Source organism: Phyllopteryx taeniolatus, chromosome 11, assembly GCF_024500385.1.
Source record: "Phyllopteryx taeniolatus isolate TA_2022b chromosome 11, UOR_Ptae_1.2, whole genome shotgun sequence".
Taxonomy (NCBI): Eukaryota; Metazoa; Chordata; class Actinopteri; order Syngnathiformes; family Syngnathidae; genus Phyllopteryx; species Phyllopteryx taeniolatus.
Genome location: NC_084512.1, coordinates 2,047,605 through 2,068,071, shown reverse-complemented (window position 1 = coordinate 2,068,071; position 20,467 = coordinate 2,047,605). Strand labels below are relative to the sequence as shown.

Here is a 20,467-nt window from a genome sequence, read left to right as displayed (position 1 = left end):
TTAAACAAATAACCTCGCTCATGTAATCTTCTGGATGAAAATGTACCTTTACAATATTTGTGGATGTAGAAAAATATATATATATATTTAAGTATTTTGACACTTTAAAAAAAAATAAAAATAAAACTAAAGACAGCCTTTGGTGTCTGCCCAAAAGTAATAATTATTTCTAAAGGATTGTGAGAAGAAGATTCATTAAAATTACAGTAGATGTAGGGCAGCGGATAATGAGTCCAACAGTTAAACATTCACTTGTAATTTTTCATGATGTTGAAAAAGTTCCACATTTTATTTCCAGCTTTCACTTTTCATTCATGTTTGATATATGGTTTTAAGATATAAGGCAACATATCAGCATTTAGTGGTTAAGAGAATGCATGTTTTTTTTTTTTTTTATGTGTACAATCTATAAATGAATGTGTACTTGTCGAAAATTATACTCTTCAGACAAGCTATCCCTAAATCGATTTTGGAGTCATTCCGCTCATCCTTGCAAACCAGCACTGAAAACATGCTTCCATTTATTTTCCTTGTCTCCTCTGTGTGACTTTTGACAACGAACGAACGCTAGAGGAAATAGCTGTTCCACGAGTAATGTCAAATGTGCCGCAACTGTACCTCAGCTCAGAATAGTTTGACTTTGACACTTAGTTAGGGCGTCAAACCGCGCGTACCCTACCTCATTATGTTAATCTCCCTACTGCTGCCGACAACAGGCAATAGGTGCTCTTACAAAGGTTAATGAGGTCCCCCCCAAAAAACTAACAAAGCCGAGTTTTATTGAAATAAGTTCATTTCAAAATGTGCTTACTATTGTGGTCGTTAGTTGGTTAAATTATACGGCTTTATTAAATATACAGTTGTTATACAATATAGTCGTATAGAGATTGTGGCCTGCGCGTGACACAAACTGCAGATAAAAAAAGCGATGCATCTCTATTTCCGCACAACCGTTGACCCAAACTATTCAGTGCAATCCACCAGTCAAGCGTCGCGCGGACAAGAATCATTCTTTTCCTCCTGTCAGACGCGCTCGCGATAGGCCTCGGCACTTTAATTTGATTTCAAAAAGACAAAATAATGTGGATATATTTGCATGTGAACCGCATGGGTGAAATACACTTGAATACCTATACTATCTGACTTCTATCATCGACGTCATTATCTTAATTCGAAGAAGAAGACTAGATCAAATGGAAAAGGAAGCCACCGCGTGCAATGTGACGCTCTCGCGGGCTCTTCGGAGACCCAATTGAATAATCAGAATAGCTGGAAATAGCTTCTACTTTCTGAGACCACACAAACAGCTGACAGTGTCCAATTATTCAGGATTAGCGGATACATGCTCGGATCGTGCATTTAATTCCTTTCTATGCCTTTACAAGGCCAACACGGCACATATTTATCTCCATAGGCTTTCGTTACGCTCCATACGCAGCGATGCATCGGAATCATCAGTGGAATAATAATCGTTAATCATAATAATGGAATTGAGGGTGTACCCCATCAGTGTCTGAACTGGCCCACGGAATTCGAGCATCACCTGAATAATTCAATGCTATGCAATTAATTCGAAGGGGTAGTGTGAAGACAGACAATGGTCTACGACAATGACCTGAATCGACTGCGGGGAATAAGGAAAATCAGTCTTTAAACTTTCGCATCTCGCATTTTAAAGGACAATGGACCATACAGGCATTAGTGTTAGAATTGGGATTTCTCCCAGCCAATCCATGAAGAGAGGTAGGCTATGCTGTATTATTTCATACACTTCCATTGGATTATTTCTTAATTCATTGTGAGGAACAATAGTGCTATTATTGTGCTGTTTTACTATTACGGATACCACCCGTCCAGTTTCGGACACCGCCTGGTCTCATTCTAGTCGCGGATAAGTGGAGCCTATGATCTGAGCAAATATGATATGATATTACCGCACTCAACCACAGCATCTGAAATAACTTGTGATTAGAAGTTTTAAGGATTTCAATTTCCAATTTTCACCCACAACACACGAGGGAAAAGTACCTAATTACACTTTATTACTTTCGGCTGCACGTGATTAAAATGTGGCAAACCGACGTCATTTTCCACGCTTTTCATTTTCATTTTCACCGCTTTACCTCGAAAATTGCAATTATGTCAATTCAGTCTGACTTACGGTACATAATCATGTATGCAATTACATGCATACTTTCATTATCATTATTGATGCGGAGAAAAAAATAAATACAAAATTGTTATTGTTGTTGTGGAATATAACTAGCGACATCCTTGGGCGGAAACTGATTGAGTTTCGCCTCACTCACCGCTGCTCTCCTGGCCCTTGCATCCCTGGTCGTGCTGCGGGGTTCCAGAGTCGGAGAGTGACAGCGCCGGGCTGCGGGCGTCACTGTCCGTCAGGAGGTTAAAATCCATAACCAGGCTCTGCACACGGACACACAGAATACACATTAAATGCAAACGTTTAACAAATGCTTTAGCAGGTGAGATCACTATCTGTATCCATACTATCTACACAATGTTTTTTTTATAACTTTCTTTGGGTGAAATAGGCAGGGTACACCTCACCAGTCGCTCGACGGTCACACACAGGTGTAGACAAACAACCCTTCATCATCATCATCATCCATCCATCCATCCATTGTCAACACCGCTGACTTCGGGCGAAAGGCGGACTATTATTGCATTGTTGTTTGCAAATAAACATGATATATTTGTGTGGTTTACTTTTCCACTTCAATATTCTCCTCCCTTAATGTGCTGACGTCATGAAAAGTGACTCTATTTTGAATACCGACTTATCGCTGTTGCATTTCCAGGCTTTCGTAGAGCATTTAAATCTCCGTGTGAGCTTTTGGCCAGAACTGTCCGACAGTTACTGAAAAAGGGAATAAATATGAGCCCATAATTTCATAGACGAGGGCAGGCCAGTCAATTCATTCACTGCCAGTCAAAGCGGCTCCTCTCATTCCCTTTAAATGTGGCCTAATTAACTGATAAAGACAAAGACATCTCTGTGCAAAAGAGGACGATGCGTAATCGCGGCGATTCATGCATGTGTAGAGCATTGTCAATTCCGGAGGGTACCCTTATTAAATATAGAAGAAGCTGGTGACAACCGCTCCCAACTAAAATATGTCCGCAGAGCTCAGTATCTGTCTGCCTGTGCCCCAATCAAATTAATTAAAATCACGTTGGACCAGCGATTTACCTTTTTATTTATTTAATCGACTTTATGCCACCTAATTGTCACTTTGCCAGGTGCATTTCTAAGTACACACCCACACTGTGCCACACTGTGCTTGTACGAAAACCAGGATCCACCAGGATTTGCTCCCCGTTGCAGATGCGCAGTCCACGAAAACAGAGCGCCAGGTGTTTGCTTGTGTTGATGTCAGGTTTTTCCACGCAAAACTCATCTTTCGTGTACTACGGCACCGTCACATCGGAACAGAAAGCTGTTCCCACAATTGGAAGTCCATCCATTTCCAACACCGCTTATCCTGTTTAGGGTCACAGGGCACTGGAGCCTATCCCAGCTGACTTAGGGCAAAAGGCAGACTACACCCTGAACTGGTCGCACATATAGAAACAGACGACCATTCGCACTCGCATTCGCACCGTCACCGAGTGGGAACTGAACCCACACTGCCCACGCCAAAGTCAAGCGAGTGTACCACCACACCACAACTGGAAGTTTCAGGCAAATTGAACTTCTGGTGAGTGGTGCCTAAGAAGAGTTACCCAATGTGTCCATATAGTGGCTGACTATATGTGCTGGTCTTGATGAGACAGAGTGTTAACGGCCTGAAGGCGAGCTTACAGCGTGATCCAACCTCAGCTGGGCTAGGCTCCAGACTTCTAGGATCCCGCACAGGATAAGTGCTACAGATAATAGAATTTGGGATATAGGCTCACATCATCCCACACTAAATCTGTAAACCAAATTTAATGAGGTATTACAATTCCGCTTCAATTTGTCGAGCAAAGTGAAAATAAGTTTACAGATATTGACTTTTATAACACCTGCCGCTAAATCATTTTGATGTAACCAATGTCGGAGTGCCACCGAAGACGCAAATGATAACAGGGATTGGCCAAAACGCTTGAATTCCAAAGTGAACAATATCGTTGCCATTTCGGAGCAACCATAATACGTATACTTTTAGCTCATCTGCATATGCTGATGAACACTTTAGCAAATAATTAAAACAGAATACTGTAGAGTATGCTGCATCTGAGATGGGAGCTGCAACACCACAAACATTTCGAGGAGATTTTGATACAAGCGAGAATTTTCCGTTGAGTGGGGAGAATTATCAGCGCCTTTCACAAAAGATTAGACGACCCAAAATTTGGTTTTCAAAGCTGGGGGGTGGGGGGGGGGGGGGGGGGGGGGGGCGAGAAGTCCTTTCTTGGGTAAGACCACTTGAATCTGTTTAAGGTCATAAACTCCCAGTAAAGAGATTATCTTTTTAATCACACTGCCTCAGTGTGGTTGTTTTGGATGAATGGGCCGCTGATACACAATTGTGGGTTGAAGTTGATTTGGGGCTCAAAAAGATCCACTTTTCCTCGTTTACATGCATGGAAATAGTGTGTTGGCATAACGCAATGACGGAAAATGACATTGCTCTTGTCCTTTCAACGTAACGTATTTCCTTTTTATTTGCACTGCAGTGCTCTATAACAGTGATTCTCAAAGTGTGGTACGAATACCACTAGTGGCACGCGGGCTTCCTCTAGCGCTACGTGAAAGTATTACTGAATTAAATGTTCAAACTGTGCCTGTTACAGTGGCTGCAATGTTTTGTTTGGTTTATTAAATCCAGGATAGTTGTTAAGTACAGGTTGGTTGTATTGAACTGTATTAAATACAAAACATTTGCAGGTCATCATTTATAGAGGTACAATTTTTTTATTTCACTTTTATGCGCAATACATAATACTTAATTAAAGTATTTCAATATTATTTAAGTACATTTCTTTTTAGTATATATATTTAAGCGCAGTGTTAATGTCCAAACTGCAGTACTTGGTGTAAACAGTTTGCAAAGCATTACTCTACAATATAAAGGCAGATAAACTGAAATGAAAGGCGCAGAGCTGTGTAGAATGCAAACCCCCCCCCACACACAAAAAAATAATTTGAATGTAGTTCAAATCGAGTCCTCAACTGTGATACCTTGGGTTGAGTCGGTCCTCGGTGTTCAAACCAAAAGCTTCAGTCCCTTTGGGTAGAATTCAGTCAGCTATTTGCAAGACACAAACGCAGCCCCCTCTTTGTGACCCCGCTCGATCCAAGCCAGGTCTAGTTTTTCCCTGTCTGAAATATGATCGTAAGACAATCCAGAGGGGTGATATATATCTGAGAGTGATGGATGGCCAGACGGAGTGGTGTCAATGTGGTGCCGAGAGGCCCAGTGGCTTGGCAGTAAGGTCCTTTGGGTGATGCATTTCTCCTAGAACAAGGTGTCAGCACCCTGACGCCCCCCTCCCGATTCCTGCCCTTCCCGCCCCGCACACACCAGGGGGGGGGGGGGTACAACTTGACAATGTTTCCGAAATCATGATCCATCCACACCCCCGCTCCCTGCTAATGACCGACAAGCTGCCACACAAGCTAACAAGATGGGCGATCGCACAGTCAACTCAAATGTGCACTTCTCTTTGGAGGTGAGCATCCACTTCATTTCAAGCAAATGACATTACAAGGATGTGAGTGGATTATTTTTTTTTACGTCTGCGTGGTGTCTTCTGGTTGAATATTCCATTTGCATCGGTTGGCATAAGCAGTATCAACTCATTAATATATATATATATATATATATATATATATATATATATATATATATATGATGATAATAATCATAATCCCAAAAGATAATCAAGGATGTGACTTGGCGCGTCCGTTGTGCAGACTGTCCGCATTTTGCACGGGCAGCCGGGGGGAATTATTCATAAACGCGCGGGGAATTAATTCGGGGGGATTAAGACTTGATTAAGATGTGTGTCACTTTGCTGCCTGAGGACTTATTAAGGGCCTCCTCGAGGAGGCCGGCAGATGGAATTTGGCTCCAATGTTTGCAGATGTTAATTTGTGGCCTCGTATCATGCGATCATTTGCATACGATTGAGTTGAGGGAGGAGGCCGAGACCTGCGCGCCATTACGCTACCGTACTTTATTAGTCACACATATGAAGGTCTGTTATTTCTCTATGTTTCTATATTTCTATACATACCTCCGGTTTGTAAATTGGAAAGTTATATTCATGTGCCGCATTTATTTGCGTTGATGAACTGGGAGGAAAAAAAAAGAAGAAAAAAATGGACTTCTGTCGAACATTAAAATGCGTTGAAGTAACATATCGAGTTTTATTTTTCGGAAAACAATTAAATTCGTTGACCACATTTTGAATCGTGTGCAACGGAAAAAAATTAAGCACGCATTTGAACGCAAACGTTTAAATATGGGAGTCAAATAACGATTACTGATACCCCCCGCCCAAAAAAATAAATAAAAATAAAATACGTACAGTAAATGATTGCGATGTTTTTTGTTGTATATGCATTGTTCTCACTTCAGCGGGCCGCGGCCTCGCACGGCAAAAACAGCAGGCAAAGGAACGTTAAATTCGTTCATACTTTCGGATATTTGCCTTTTTAATTTGCTTGTGGGGGGGGGGGGGGGGAATGCGCGCGTGGATTTTTTTTATTTCTTTGCAGCGATCGCGATCGTCGAATTGAACGTTCCAAATGAGGTTCGGGGCCTCCCGAATGCGCGTAATAATGCTATAATGATCGTGCCCCCCCCCCCCCCCCCCCCCCCCCACGTATTCAATGGAACGCGCGGATTTTTATTTACAACCACAAAGATTAATTCCGATATATATATATATATATATAAAATATATATAATTTTAGTGTATTTTTCAATCGAATCTACTTCTCCAAATAAAGATAAAGTAATGAAGTATTTAAAAAATATATATATTGACACTAACGGAACAGTTCTTGGAAATTGCCAGTGAACTTCTACTTGTTTATTAGTCGCGCGGCTGTGTGTGTGTGTGTGTGTGTGCAGGGGTGGGGTGGGGGGGGGGGGTCTTCAACCACCTGCCGCCTATCAATTTTGGACCTCGAAATATTTTTCACATGCTCGTCTGCCTCTGCGAAGTCAGTATCCTATATTTGTTAGCGATGAATATCGTTCATTTGCGCTGTAAATTGCGAGCAGTTTCATTTTCAGGCGTCAGAAAATCAAATAAATAAATAATAAGTAAAATAATAATAATAGTCCGTTGCAAGTTTGGCAATGTGCGTCGCATCTAGACAAATTGCATGCTAAAAATAGCCATTTGTCTTTTAGTGTGAATGTTCTTTTCGTGGCTCCCGACATTCGACTGAGATTATGTGTGCAGTAAAGGGTGTCATTCGGGCTCCGTGACGGTCCTCGTTCTTATGTCGGCCGGCTTGGAATAAAAAACCGTTTTGATCCGATTTGAAAAAGGGTTACGGAGAGGGAAGGGGAGAAGTGCAGTTGCGAGCACTTACATCCAATCCCGGTGTGGTTAAATTAATCCGTAGAGAAGGCAAAGATCTTTGCTGCGGCCCGCTGAGTGTCCTGGCTTCAGGTGTGACGGTGACATGGACGAAAAGTTCCTCGGTTTTCTCAAAAAGTCACAAAAGCAAAGCGGGGGAGGCAGGAACAACGTCGCTTTGCTCGCTCGCAGTTTGTCTCCCCTCTGCTGTCATGTAGACTGCAGGAAGAGGGCAGTTTGATCCCCACGCACAATGTAGGGGTGGGGAGAGAGGCTGGGGGTTGCTTTCATGCTAAATATTGTGTGTGACAGCCAGGTCCACCAAAGGAGGGCCCCGGTACTCCCCCCACACCCCCACCCCCAAACACATTCCATTATCTCTCTCCCTGCAGCTCCCTGCTGATATGCTTTTTTTGCTGTAGCAAAATCGTGACCAGAAAATGACACGGTTTGGACTCCACAGAACAAGTCGGGCCCACACCCCTATCACGAATCCAAATCACGGGAGATACATAGCTCGGATTTTGGATTCCATGGCAACGTGACCGTGGCGAGCTATCAGAGGGCGACAAGGGCTATGGTCCTCCTGAGCGCGGATGGCGAAAGTCAGAAGAACAAAACCTGAAGCGGTCCTACCGCACGAAAGGAAGCGTGTAGCAGTGAATCAGATGGTTTGCGACCACTCGTGAGAGTGGACGACCTGGGGACAGCCTGTGGTTCTCGCATGCAAAATGTGGCCACCCTCAATGCCGACACCCAATTCCACCCATAGTGATGTGTTCAGTTGCATTTTATTTTGCTCGGTCACAATTTATCACTTCACTGTACACTGGACATAGACTTCAGTGGCACGTGTGAGGAGATGACAACCGTTTTGCAAATATTCAAAACTGCCATGCTTGGCCCCAACTCATTCATTGAGACATGCATTATAATATTATGTCATTTCATTTCATATTGCGCAGGGACCAATGGGTCATTGTCATGTGTAAACTTGATCAAGAAATTGAAAAAAAACTTTTTATGAAAATATGAAATACAATGAAAACTACAAATAATAGCTGTCTGTGGACATCAAAAACAAGATGCAGTATTTAAAGCCTACTTGGAGTAGTTAATAAGAATTTCAGTTTACCAATAGAGCTGTCATGATCTGTGCCCTGCAGTTCCTCCTTTGGAGCTTGGGTGGCACTTTGCGCCTTGCCTCTCTCTCTCCCTCTCTCCTTCCCCAGCAATCAGCATCACGTCGACCGTGCACCTGTCGTCAATCAGCACTCATCACTGCCTGCATGTCAGCCCATCAGTTCCGGGAAGCCGTCGCCTGAGTATTGACACTGTAACTCACTGGCCAACACTCGTACTTCCAGGTTTCTGTGGTATGCAAGTAATTATCTGATGACCCGCATCTGTACTTACCCGATTTTGTTCGCTCCCGTCTCAAGTGTTCCTTCCCGTGCCTTCCCCGCCTCGCTGCTTGCTCCAGCCACGCCGCCATGCCACACCACCTGCTCACGTTATGTCCAAACTCACGAAAGTTTTCAATCACCCCGTTAAGGGTAGGGAAGCCACTCGGCGCCTCCTAGCTATCACCCAAGGTTCGAGTTCCGTAGCATCCTACTCAATTGGTTTCTGGATACTCACAATTGAATGCGGGTGGGACGACGCAGCACAAAGGGAATTTTTCTTAAGGGGTTATCCGTACAACTGAAAGACGAACTCGCGACCAGGGACAAACCCACCTCCCACAAAAATGTAATTTCTTTAGCCATAATACAAGACAACCTCCCCCAGGAACGGCAGCGCCGCTTCTCTCAGAGGTTATGCATCTATTGTGGACAGCCTGGTCACTTTATTGGTCACCTGCACTCTCAAGCCACAAGACCAGGCTCACCACGACCTGAGAGTGTCGTGGTGAGACAAACCAACACCTCTCAAAGCTCTCCCTCCCATATAACTGTTCCCGCATGCATTCTTGGTCCCGTTCGCAATACACCAGTCTCTGCCCTCATTGACTCCGGCGAAGATGACAATTTTATCCCTGAGGGCTTGGCGTGTCAGCTCTAGTTTCCCCTCGAGCCCCTCCTGTCCCGTAAGAAGGTTACGGCCCAGCACGGGCGACTCATCTCCCCTGTCACCAACCAAACGGTACCATTCAAACTGCTAATTTCTGGGAATCATCGCGAAACACTCAAATTATTTGTCATCTCCACTTGACGCCACTTGTCCCTTGGCTCAAACAACACAACCCTGTCATATATTGTACCCACCTGTCAATCACTGCTTGGAGTCACTTCTGTCATTCCCAATGTCTCCTTTCAGCCATCCCGTCCTCCAGCACACCTCAGCCACCAGTTACACCTACCGATCTCTCCCGGTTCACTGAAGATTATCACAATCTATCCCCCATGTTCAGCAAGGAACATACTCATCTTCTCCCGCTCCCCCAAAGAACACCGCCAGCATGTCCGTCAAGTCGTCCAACGCCTTCTTGAGAACCGCCTCTTTGTGAAACCTGAAAAATGCGAATACCACCTCTCCTCCGTTCGCCTTTTGTCTACATCCGAGCGGAACTATGACAACGGAAAATGTGAGCTGCTAGCCATCGTTTGGGCCCTGGAGGAGTGGAGGCACTGGTTGGAGGGGACCCTTACACCCTTTATTATATGGAATGACCACAAGAACCTAGTTTATCTCCGTTCTGCCAAGCGGCTTAATCCCCGGCAAGCTCGCTGGGCTTTATTTCTCAGCGGGTTCAATTTCTGCCTCTCCTTCCGCCCTGGTTCGCGCAATGGCCAGCCTGATGCCCTCTCCGCTATGTTTGCACCCCCCTCCAGTCCAGCGGAACCAGAATCCATCCTCCCTTCCTCATGCTCCGTGGGAGCAGCCACTTGGACGATTGAACGGGTGATCAAAGAGGCTCAGAAGACTCACCCGGATCCAAGACCGGACCTCCTAACCGACTGAAGGTAACACCGTCATCCTCACCATTATTGACCGGTTCTCCAAGTGTGTTCACTATGTACCTCTTCCCAAATTGCCCTCTGGTTTTGAGAAATACTAACCTTCTTGTCCTCCATGTGTTCAGACTTCATGGTATCCCTGTTGACATTGTATCGGACCGGGGTCCTCAGTTCTCATCCTGGGTCTGGAAAGAGTTCTGCAAGGCGATGGGCGCAGCAGCCAGTTTGTCTTCCGGCTACCACCCCCAAACCAATGGACAGATCGAGCGTGCAAATCAAAGCCTGGAATCCGCTCTTCGCTGCTTGCCATCCTGCCTCCTAGTGCACCTTCCTCCCATGGGTGGAATATACCCACAACTCCCTCACCAGGTCCGCCACAGGTATGACTCCCTTTATGGCATGTTCCGGTTTCCAACCTCCTTTGTTTAAAGACCAGCAGTGGCGGTTCCCACTGTGAGGGAGCACCTTCGGCGAATCCTATCTGTATGGATGGATGTCAAGGCTGCTCTGACTCGGTCTACGGAGAAGAATAAGCGCCTGGAGGATCTTCATCAATCTCCCATTCCGGAATACAAGGTGAGTCAGATGGTTTGGCTCTCCTCCCGTGACCTCCCACTCCAAACGGAGTCCCGTAAGCTCGCCCCTCGCTACATTGGTCCATTTCCTATCACCAAACTCATCAATGCCACCTCAGTTCAATTAAAACTCACCCAGTCCCTCACGAGCCATCCAACATTCCACGTGTCTCTGCTTAAGCCGGTCTCCCCCTTATTCATCTTCATATTCATATTCATCTTTTTTGACATTCCAATTGGAACTTTGAATACTTTTCATCCTATTTAGGGCAAGGAAGCTGCAAGCAGACAGCTCGATTTTTCTATTTGTCGCAGACTATTACTTTCCACATCTTAGCTGCAGAGATTGGTTTCGACAAAGTAGCCTTGTGCAGAATTTTTTTATTGGGGCCTTTGCTCAAGGGTTAAAGACGAGTTGTTTGGGTGGGACGACACCTCAATTTCGGAGTCCCGTAGTTAATTGCCCTGACCATCAGGATGGATAATTGATTGCTGGAACGACAAAGGGAACGAGCTACTGAACAACCTGAATTTTTTTTTTAGAACCACTACTTCAGGGTGGGGCTGGGTGATAAGGCAAAAAAAAAAAAAGTGTGGGTAAAAATTTTATTAACATTTGAAGTGAATTTGAAAAAAAAAAACAGTACAAAATGTAGGAAAATATAAAGTAACACAGTGAACTAGCTTACAGTCTTGATTGAATGTTTTTACAGGGATGCAACACACAAAATAAACAATTTGCCCTCCTCATGGATGATGAAGATGCCTTAAAATATAAAGTGAACACTCTAATTTTCAAGTTATGACACTACATATGGTGTAGTGCTAACTTTATTATTTGCAAAAGTGCATCTTTAATAACAATACAGATTACGTAGTTTCAAGTTAAAATTTGACACGATACACAAAATGTAACAATATGAAAATTAGCAGGACTGAATACTCTGAAAAAATACCTTTTGCGAACAACAACTTTCCACATGGTCAATATTTAAAACAATATTTAAAACAGTAAACCTTGTTGGGAGCAGGTGGGGTGCAGCTTGTTGTAATGGAATTATAAGATAACTCCAAGTCACGGCTGACATCTATTTTGTTACCCTCTGCAACGCATTTAGCTCTACGGTCGTCATTAAGTTTAATTTTTCAACTTGAAAACAAAAGTGGAGCAGGAAAAGGTTGACTCTGATTGTCTGTTGTCATGCACATTACAGCCATGATTGATTGAGTAAATATGCCCTTAGCAGATCACCATGATCGACCTGAAATGTATCACGATCATTTCATTGCCTAGCCCTACTTCACCTCTGGCTTTAAAACATTCCAGAAACCATTTTAAATATCAACAACACAGCCCAGGACCTCCACATCCAGCATGTTTACCTCCAAGATCGTCTGAGACCAGCCACCCAGACAGCTGCTGCAACAATCGGTTTGCATGATAGAAAGAAAGAATTTCTGCACAAACTGTCAGAAACCGTCTCAGGGAAGCTCATCTGCATGCTCGTCATGCTCATCGGGGTCTCGACCAGACTCCAATTCGTCATCGTAACCGACTTGAGTGGGCAAATGCTCACATTCGATGGCGTCTGGCACCTTGGAGAGGTGTTCTCTTCATGGATGAACCACAGTTTTCACTATTCAGGGCAGATGGCAGACAGCGTGTGTGGCGTCGTGTTGGTGAGCGGTTTGCCTATTTCAACATTGTAGATCGAGTGGCCCATGGTGGCGGTGGGGTTATGGTACGGGCAGGCGTATGTTATGGGCAACGAACACAGGTGCATTTTATTGATGGCATTTTGAATGCACAGAGATACCGTGACAAGATCCTGAGGCCCATTGTTGTGCCATTCATCCACAGACATCACCTCATGTTGCAGCATGATAATGCACGGCCCCATGTTGCAAGGATCTGTACACAATTCCTGGAAGCTGAAAATATTCCAGTTTTTGCATGGCCAACATATTCCACAGACATGTCACCCATTGAGCATGTTTGGGATGCTCTGGATCGGCGTATATGGATCCAGCAACTTCCCACAGCCATTGAAGAGGAGTTGACCAATATTCCACAGGCCACAATCGACAATCTGATCAACTCTATGCAAAGGAGATGTGTTGCACTGCGTGAGGCAAATGGTGGTCACACCAGATACTGACTGGTTTTCTGATCCCCACAATAAAGCAAACTGCACATTTCCTTTTATTGTGGCCAGCATAAGGCACACCTGTGCAATAATCATGCTGTGTAATCAGCATCTTGATATGCCACACCTGTGAGTAAAATAAAAATTTCAGCTCTAAATTGTCTTGATACAGTACTTGAAAAACACAACTGAGTTCAAGAAAAATAATTCTCAGCATTTTTCATATACTGTATAGACAACAAGATCAAAACAATTCTTGTTCACCCAGACCTGCAAAAAGCACAGAATACACGAACAAGAGCCGGGACAAGAGCAAGAACGGATTAGAACAATTTTTTAAAGTCTCGCGGTTCAGGATTGCTAGATTACAAACTCGAAGTACCGTATTTTATGGACTATAGAGCGCATCGGAATATAAGACACGCCCACTACATTTGGAGAAATTATTTTTTTTTTACATATATTAGCCGCACCAGACTATACGCCGCGGATATATACGTTGTGAAATTAGATATTTACACAGAAAGATTTTGTAAATGTTTATTTACATACCTTAATTGTTTCCAAACACTGCCTGTAACACGGCAGTTAAACAGCTCAAACATAACAGAAAAGTCATTGTTTTTATTCATCCTCCACCTGTTTACTGAAGTCGAAAGGGAAACTGAAGAAGTCGTCTTCTTCAGTGTCGGAGTTGAAGAGACTCAAAACATCTCCGTCACACACCATTTCAGTCCCTCTGTCGGTGACGCTCTCAATGTCATTTTCATCTCGAGACAGAGTTACCGCTGAAGTTATGCTGTTCTCCTCACGTAGCAGTCCAGCCTTTCGAAATCCGTTGGTGATCGTAGATTCTTTCACACTGCTCCACGCTTTTAAGATCAACTGGTAGACCTCAGAAAAGGATGATCTTCGCATGCGGACAGTTTTTGTGAAACCTTTCTCACCGCTGATCATCCAAGCCTCTCAGTCACCTCGGAGTGCCGCTTTAAAAACACGATAGACAGATCGATGGCTTTCAACATAAAAGCTGCATCATATGCTTTTCTTCTTGTACTTTCCATGATGAGGGTATGAAAAAAACCAAAATTTTGCGTTTGTGCGTGTCGTGTTGCGTTTCGCATTGTGTGCGCCAAAAACTAGCGTTGTCTTCTTCTTCACACTGGAGGCATTCTGCGCATGCCTAAACCCTAGTGCATTATGGGAAACGGTCAAGAATTTATATACCTATATTTTAGGTGCATCGTTGCATGGGCCGCAGGGTTCAGAGCGCAGAAAAAAGTTGCGGCTTATAGTCCGGAAAATACGGTAGGTAGTTGATAATATGGCAGTGTGGTGGAGTCCAGGGCAGGTCTTCAAAATAGGGCAGCTAATTGGGGATGGAAAAAAACTGCTGAGTAACTGCAATGCACCACACCTGCAAGAAATCACATACACACTCACACACACACACACACACACACACACATAGACACACACTGGGGGCCTCTGTCGGAAATTATGTCAGAAGGGATGCCGTGCAAGCGAAAAACGTGCTGGACCAATAGGTTGGCGGTCTCTTTGAGCTTGGGAAGTGCGATAAAGTGATAAAGCCCTTGAGAACCTATCCACCACAGTGAGAACGACTGAAGTCTAGGGCGATGTGTGACCAAGGACACTTGGGAATAGGGAGTGGACGACACAGACCAGAGCTTGGTTTAGAGGATGTTTTATTCTGGGCGCATGCCGTGCATGCCGACACAAAAGACTGAGTGTCGTCCTCCATGGTAGGCCACCAGAATTGTTGACGGATGAAGGCCAACGTTCTGCGGATTCCAGGGTGACAGGTAAGATGTGAGGAGTGGGCCCACTGCAGCACCTGAGAGCGGACAGAATCAGAGACAAAGAGTTCCGGCGATCCCCATCAGGATCAGATTGCTCAACTTGGGTCTCCTTTACAAGTGTTTCAATCTCAAATGTAAGCGAGGCAATCAAACAACTTGAAGGCAAGATGGGACCAAGATCGGTTTTGGAGCCCTCCGAAACAAACTGCCGGGACAGGGCGTCAGGCTTAGCATTTTGAGCACCTAGGCGATAGGACAAGATGAAAGTGAAACAATAAAAAAACAGTGATTCTTGTGATCGGTCCACACAATGAATGGGTGTTCTGCTCCTTCAAGAAAATGCAGCCGTTCTTCCAATACCATCTTCACTGCTAAGAGTTCCCTGTCTTCTCCGCCTCAGACAGTCTGCGAGAAAAGAAGGCACAGGGTTGTACCTTACCATCCTCCGGGGATCGCTGGGACAGCACCGCGCCAACTCCTCCCTCCGATGCATCAACCTCAACAATAAATTGGACCAGGACAGGAGCAGAGGAAAACAGTCTCTTTAGTTGACAAAAAGCCAGGTCAGCCCCGTCCGACCAACGGAAAGGTGTCAAGGTAGATGTGAGAGCAGTGAGGGGGGCTGCAACTTGACTGTAGTTTCGAATGAACCGTCTGTAAAAATTGGCAAAGCCAAGGAAGTGTTGCAGCTCCTTTCGTGTCGAAGGTTTTGGCCATTCAGTGACCGCGACAACCTTGGCTGGTCCATCTGGAGCTGCCCCTTGGCGATAACTTAGCCCAGGAAGGTGGTCATTGGAACGTGGAACTCCCATTTTTCCACCTTCACAAAGAGCTTGTTCTCGAGAAGCCTCTGGAGAACATGTTGTTCGTGATCTGCGCTGAAACTGGAGAAGATCAGGATGTCATCCATGTACACAAACACAAATTTGCCAATCATGTCACGCAGGACATCATTGACCAAGGCTTGGAAGACAGCAGGAGCGTTGGTCAAGCCGAATGGCAAGACGAGGTAATCGTAGTGCCCTCTATGAGTGTTGAATGCCATCTTCCACTCATACCCCTCCCGAATGCGGACAAGATGGGATGCCTGGCGCAGGTCGAGTTTGGAAAAGATTGTTGCACCGTGAAGGAGGGAAAAGGCAGAATCAATCAGGGGCAAGGGGTACCTGTTCTTTATGGTGATTTTGTTAAGACCACGATAATCAACACATGGACAGAGGGTCTTGTCCTTTTTGTCCACAAAGAAAAAACCCGCTCCCACTGGGATGAGAAAGGCTGAATTATACCTGCCCCCAGCGACTCACTGATATATGAGATGTTAATGAGCCGGCTGCTGGGAAGTGGTCCACCGGGTTGGAGTTCTATAGCACAATCGTATGGTCTGGTGTTTACTGAATACTTGAGCTAAATTGTGGTAAATTACAGGAACACAAGACAAAATTAGGCTCATCACTTGGACTCTGACCACTAAGAGGCCCCACAGCTGTCAACAAGCAGTTCTCATGACAAAAATTGCTCCAGGAAGTTATCTTTGGCACTGTCCGGTCGATGTCGGGATTCTGGGTGTCACGTGTTGATTCAGACGGGACCCAAGAGCAGGCGGAGGACGAACTTGAGTGAAACACCAATGCCTCCTTCCTCATTGGTGAGACCCCCAGTTTGATGACGTGTGGGACATTTGGCAATGTAATGGCTAGCATCTCCACAAAAAACACAGATTGGCCGACCTCCTGCATGTCTTCTCCACATCTGAGAGTTTTGCTCGTCCCAGCTGCATAGCCTCGCTGCCATCCAGGGGCGGTGCTGAGGACAAAGGCTGTGGCTCGAAACTCGGCTTAGAAGCGTACAATGGTGAAGACGGGGAGGTTGGCGGTGTCGAGAGTCTCGAGTTGCTCACGGAGACGAAAATCTAATCTTATGGAAAGGTTAATTAGTTGATCGAGGTCATTGGGGTCATCTCTGGAAGCTAAGTCGTCCTTAATCGAGTCATTAAGATCTCCCCGAAAAATTTCCTGGAGTGCCTCGTCATTGAAGTTGCTTTCTGCAGTGAGAGTTCTGAAAGTGATTGGGAATTCGGCCACACTGCGAGTGCCCTGTCGGAGTGACATCAGCCGTCTAGCGGCCTCCCTCCCACGGACCGGGTGGTCAAAGATCTTTCTCATCTCCGCCGTGAAAGAAGAGTATGACGCACAAATGGCCGACTACCTCCTCCATTCTGCTGACCCCCATGAAAGTGCTGTACCCCGGCGGCAGCCTATGAGGTAGGCTATCTTTGCATGGTCAGTGGAGTAAGAATGAGGTTGCTGCTCAAAAATGAGTGAGCACTGAATCAAAAAAGCGTGACAAGCCCCTAGATCACCAACATCAGGGGTCGGGGCTGCCACGAACGGCTCCCGCACAACCTGGGTGGGGTGGGTGACAGGAGGGGCGAGTGCCGTGACAGGTGGCTGTTTGCGGATTTGGAGCGAGGCAAACTGATCTTGAAGAGTCATGAGAGCTTGTGAGAAATCACGTACCTTCCCAACCAGCAGGGTTAGACCATGGTCGTGTTGCTCCAAAAGCAAGCCTTGTCCGGTAATGGTTTGGTTTACTGTAATTTATTAAATTACTTCACACACACCAAAACCTTAGAGCATGATTCAACAGAACGCCGGCATCTTTACATACAACCGTTAGTGTTAGCACTAGCTTGCTAGGCTACATAACGTTTTGTTGCCTCCTTGTGAGCTGTATCATATTAAAAATACATGAACGTACCTCAAGCAATCCTTGAACAAACGTCTTCTCCCGATCACCGGTGACCACCACCACCACACGTTTTTCCCCATTTAGTTGTTTTTTGACCAACACAATACACGCGCGATCCATTGTTGTTGTCGTGGTCGATTGTATCCGGTCACGTTTGTTTTGACAAAGCCCAGTGATCGTAAATGACATCAAAAGACAAGTCACAAGGCTAAAAATAAAGTAGCTTTTGGATTAAAATATACTGTATACGACGGCGACAAATCAAATCAGATCGTGGTAAAGTCTAATTATTACCAGCAAATGTCCACAACTTTATCATTATGTACTGCATTAGGCAACTTGCTCTTCAGTGATGGACCTGTTAATGTTGAGAGATGTATGGAGATTTTGTGGTATCTTGTAGTTTAAAAACAAATAACAATTGTTCCATATAAAATGTGGCCTATAACATATTTCAGAATGGGTGAATATGGTGTTACAGTACACATGCAGATAAAAAGAAAGCAATGAATCACACATCTTTGTCAGAGTATTAACAGATTCTTAACACAGCTGTGGGCCTTGAGATATGACACTGCACACAATGTCAATGTTTGTTATCGTTCATTGACCTTTACTAATGTTGCTGGAGCAGAGGTGCTTGCAAAATCACCTGCCAGAGTAAGTTGGAAAAGTGTTGCAAACAATGATGCAGGTGTATTTGTTTCTGTAACACCTGGTTTGTAAAAAGGAGCTGAACTGCATGCCGGCACTGATAAACTCCAGTGAACAAATTTGGGATTAGAGCAATAGTGACCCATGCATGCAGCTGAGAAAATTGAATTTTAAACGGAAATCAAGTTTAAAAAAAATGGAAATAATAATTTATATTTAATTTCTGACTTTTAACAATAAAACAGTTAATTGTACCTTTATCTTTGCTCAAAGTCACAATTTTAAAATACTTGGTATGTTTCTGACAATATAACATTTATTGTTTATGAAATAAATAATACATTTCACAAATAGTGCTACTATTCAAAGTAAAACTTTTAATTTGTACCACACAATAAGGATTAATAAACCAATAGCGAAGCTGACCAAGTACCATCAAAATTTCACACTGTCTGATTCTGGGATTTCTAGTAAAACATTGCCCGATGTACCAAACATTCCAAATATGCTACTTTACATAATAGCACATTGTCATAAAAAAATAATACATCTGACTCTTACCTGCAACTTGGTGAGTGGCACAAGCCAGCGATATTTATTGTTTTAAGGATTCAAGATGGTCACTGTTGATACTCTTGGGAATAATCAAAGCGTGTGTTAACATAATGATGTGAAATTTGTTTCTTTAAGAGCTAAGGAAAATTGGACAAGAATAAAGGGAATTAATGGATAACATACAACACAACATTGAAAGAGCGTATTTAAAAATTAATAATCAACCCATGATTGCACATCCTTTTTTCTCTTGCAGACTGCAGTGTTCTTACTGATTTAGAGCAGTCTGATTTTATGTGGGAATAAAGATAATGCATACATTTGCAGACACATGACTAAAATTACAAATCCTACAGGTGATCAAACATTTTGTATAAAGTAAATAGAGTTCTGATTCGTGATGTTACTGTGTGTCCTTTAAACTTATACAGAACAAATGTTTGACTCCTGATTGCACAGTGATAACAGATTGTAGAGACTCAATTTAAGATTTGTGCAGACCCACGCAATATATAGCAAATACTTACACAAATAGTTTAAAATTGTAGTGATACCACTTTGGAATTGCAATTACTGTGATAGAAGATTTGTATAATGCTTATCTAGCAACTGAAGTGAGGACAGCGGGTATTTTACATAAGGGGTTAACGGTTTACGATGAGTTCCGTTCCTATGGTGGCAATGTAACACAAATTTGTAGGAACTCAGGCATAAGAATGAGTCAGCGCCTATGCTAACACAGTAAATGTTTGTACATGTGAAAACCAGCTCTAGGCCATCAATATAAAACAATCAAATGAAATACATGAAGTATGGCGGTAAGTGTACATGCTCTGTTTCATGTATGTTGAATAAGTGTCTTTGTAAAGGTCAATGCAAATCTCAAGCTTTGGTTTACTATTCTCAATGCCAAAGGTCAAGTTTTCTGAAATCCTGACTTACCTTCATGTGTCATGATCTGTGCCCTGCAGTTCCTCTGCCGGGAACGGGTGGCGCTTTTTGCCTCTTTTTCCATCTCTCTCCACCACTATTTACCTCCTTGCCTGCTCACCTGGTTCCAATCAGCACTCATCACTGCTTGCACGTAAGCCTGCCAGTTCCAGTGTTGCAGCGCCAGAGTATTCTCGCGTTTACGCAGTACACCGGCCTACGCATTGCTCATGATAGTAAGAAAAGATTCTCTGATACCTGTGCTCATACATACTCCCTGTTGATCCTCCTCCTCCAGTGCCTTCACATGTCTCCTGCCACCACGCTCGCTCCAGCCGCATTGCCAAGTTCCCTCACCTGCTCACGCTCCAGTCTCCCGCACGCTCCCTACTCCGATGGACCACCATCGCGTCTTTGGATTCCTGACCTCGCGCTTTTCCCAAATAAACGGCATCCAACTGCTTCCTTAGTCTCAGTCTGCTTTTGGGTCCAGTCCAATATCGTTTGGTACAAACCATGACATCATGGCC

At 44.2% G+C, this 20,467-nt stretch overlaps 1 protein-coding gene and 1 long non-coding RNA gene across 9 annotated transcripts in view; one reads left to right on the top strand and one right to left on the bottom strand.

Annotated features, from left to right (window-relative positions):
* Positions 1 to 9,946, bottom strand: part of pitx3 (paired-like homeodomain 3) — a 23,974-nt gene extending 14,028 nt beyond the window's left edge. Inside the window, exons 1-3 of one of the 4 annotated variants that reach the window (XM_061790536.1) lie at positions 8,962 to 9,946; positions 8,681 to 8,866; positions 2,310 to 2,427 (exon numbers count right to left, since the gene is read on the bottom strand). In XM_061790536.1, coding sequence (XP_061646520.1) covers positions 2,310 to 2,427; positions 8,681 to 8,695 — 133 coding nt within the window. In that variant the 5' untranslated portion in view covers positions 8,696 to 8,866; positions 8,962 to 9,946. Of the gene's footprint in view, positions 1 to 2,309; positions 2,428 to 5,188; positions 5,766 to 7,558; positions 7,843 to 8,680; positions 8,867 to 8,961 lie in introns of those variants that run through there. The other 3 variants (XM_061790539.1, XM_061790537.1, XM_061790538.1) reach the window with 3 other exon arrangements.
* On the top strand, positions 5,499 to 20,467 carry LOC133486004 (uncharacterized). Of its 5 annotated transcripts, XR_009790878.1 has the most exons (7): positions 5,499 to 5,679; positions 8,778 to 8,921; positions 9,865 to 10,511; positions 10,631 to 10,874; positions 10,937 to 11,081; positions 19,979 to 20,091; positions 20,236 to 20,467. It is a non-coding gene; the product is annotated as an uncharacterized LOC133486004 (long non-coding RNA). The 5 variants fall into 5 exon arrangements; XR_009790879.1 differs by lacking the exon at positions 8,778 to 8,921 and having other exon boundaries at positions 5,510 to 5,679; positions 10,380 to 10,511; XR_009790880.1 differs by lacking the exon at positions 5,499 to 5,679 and having other exon boundaries at positions 8,677 to 8,881; positions 10,380 to 10,511.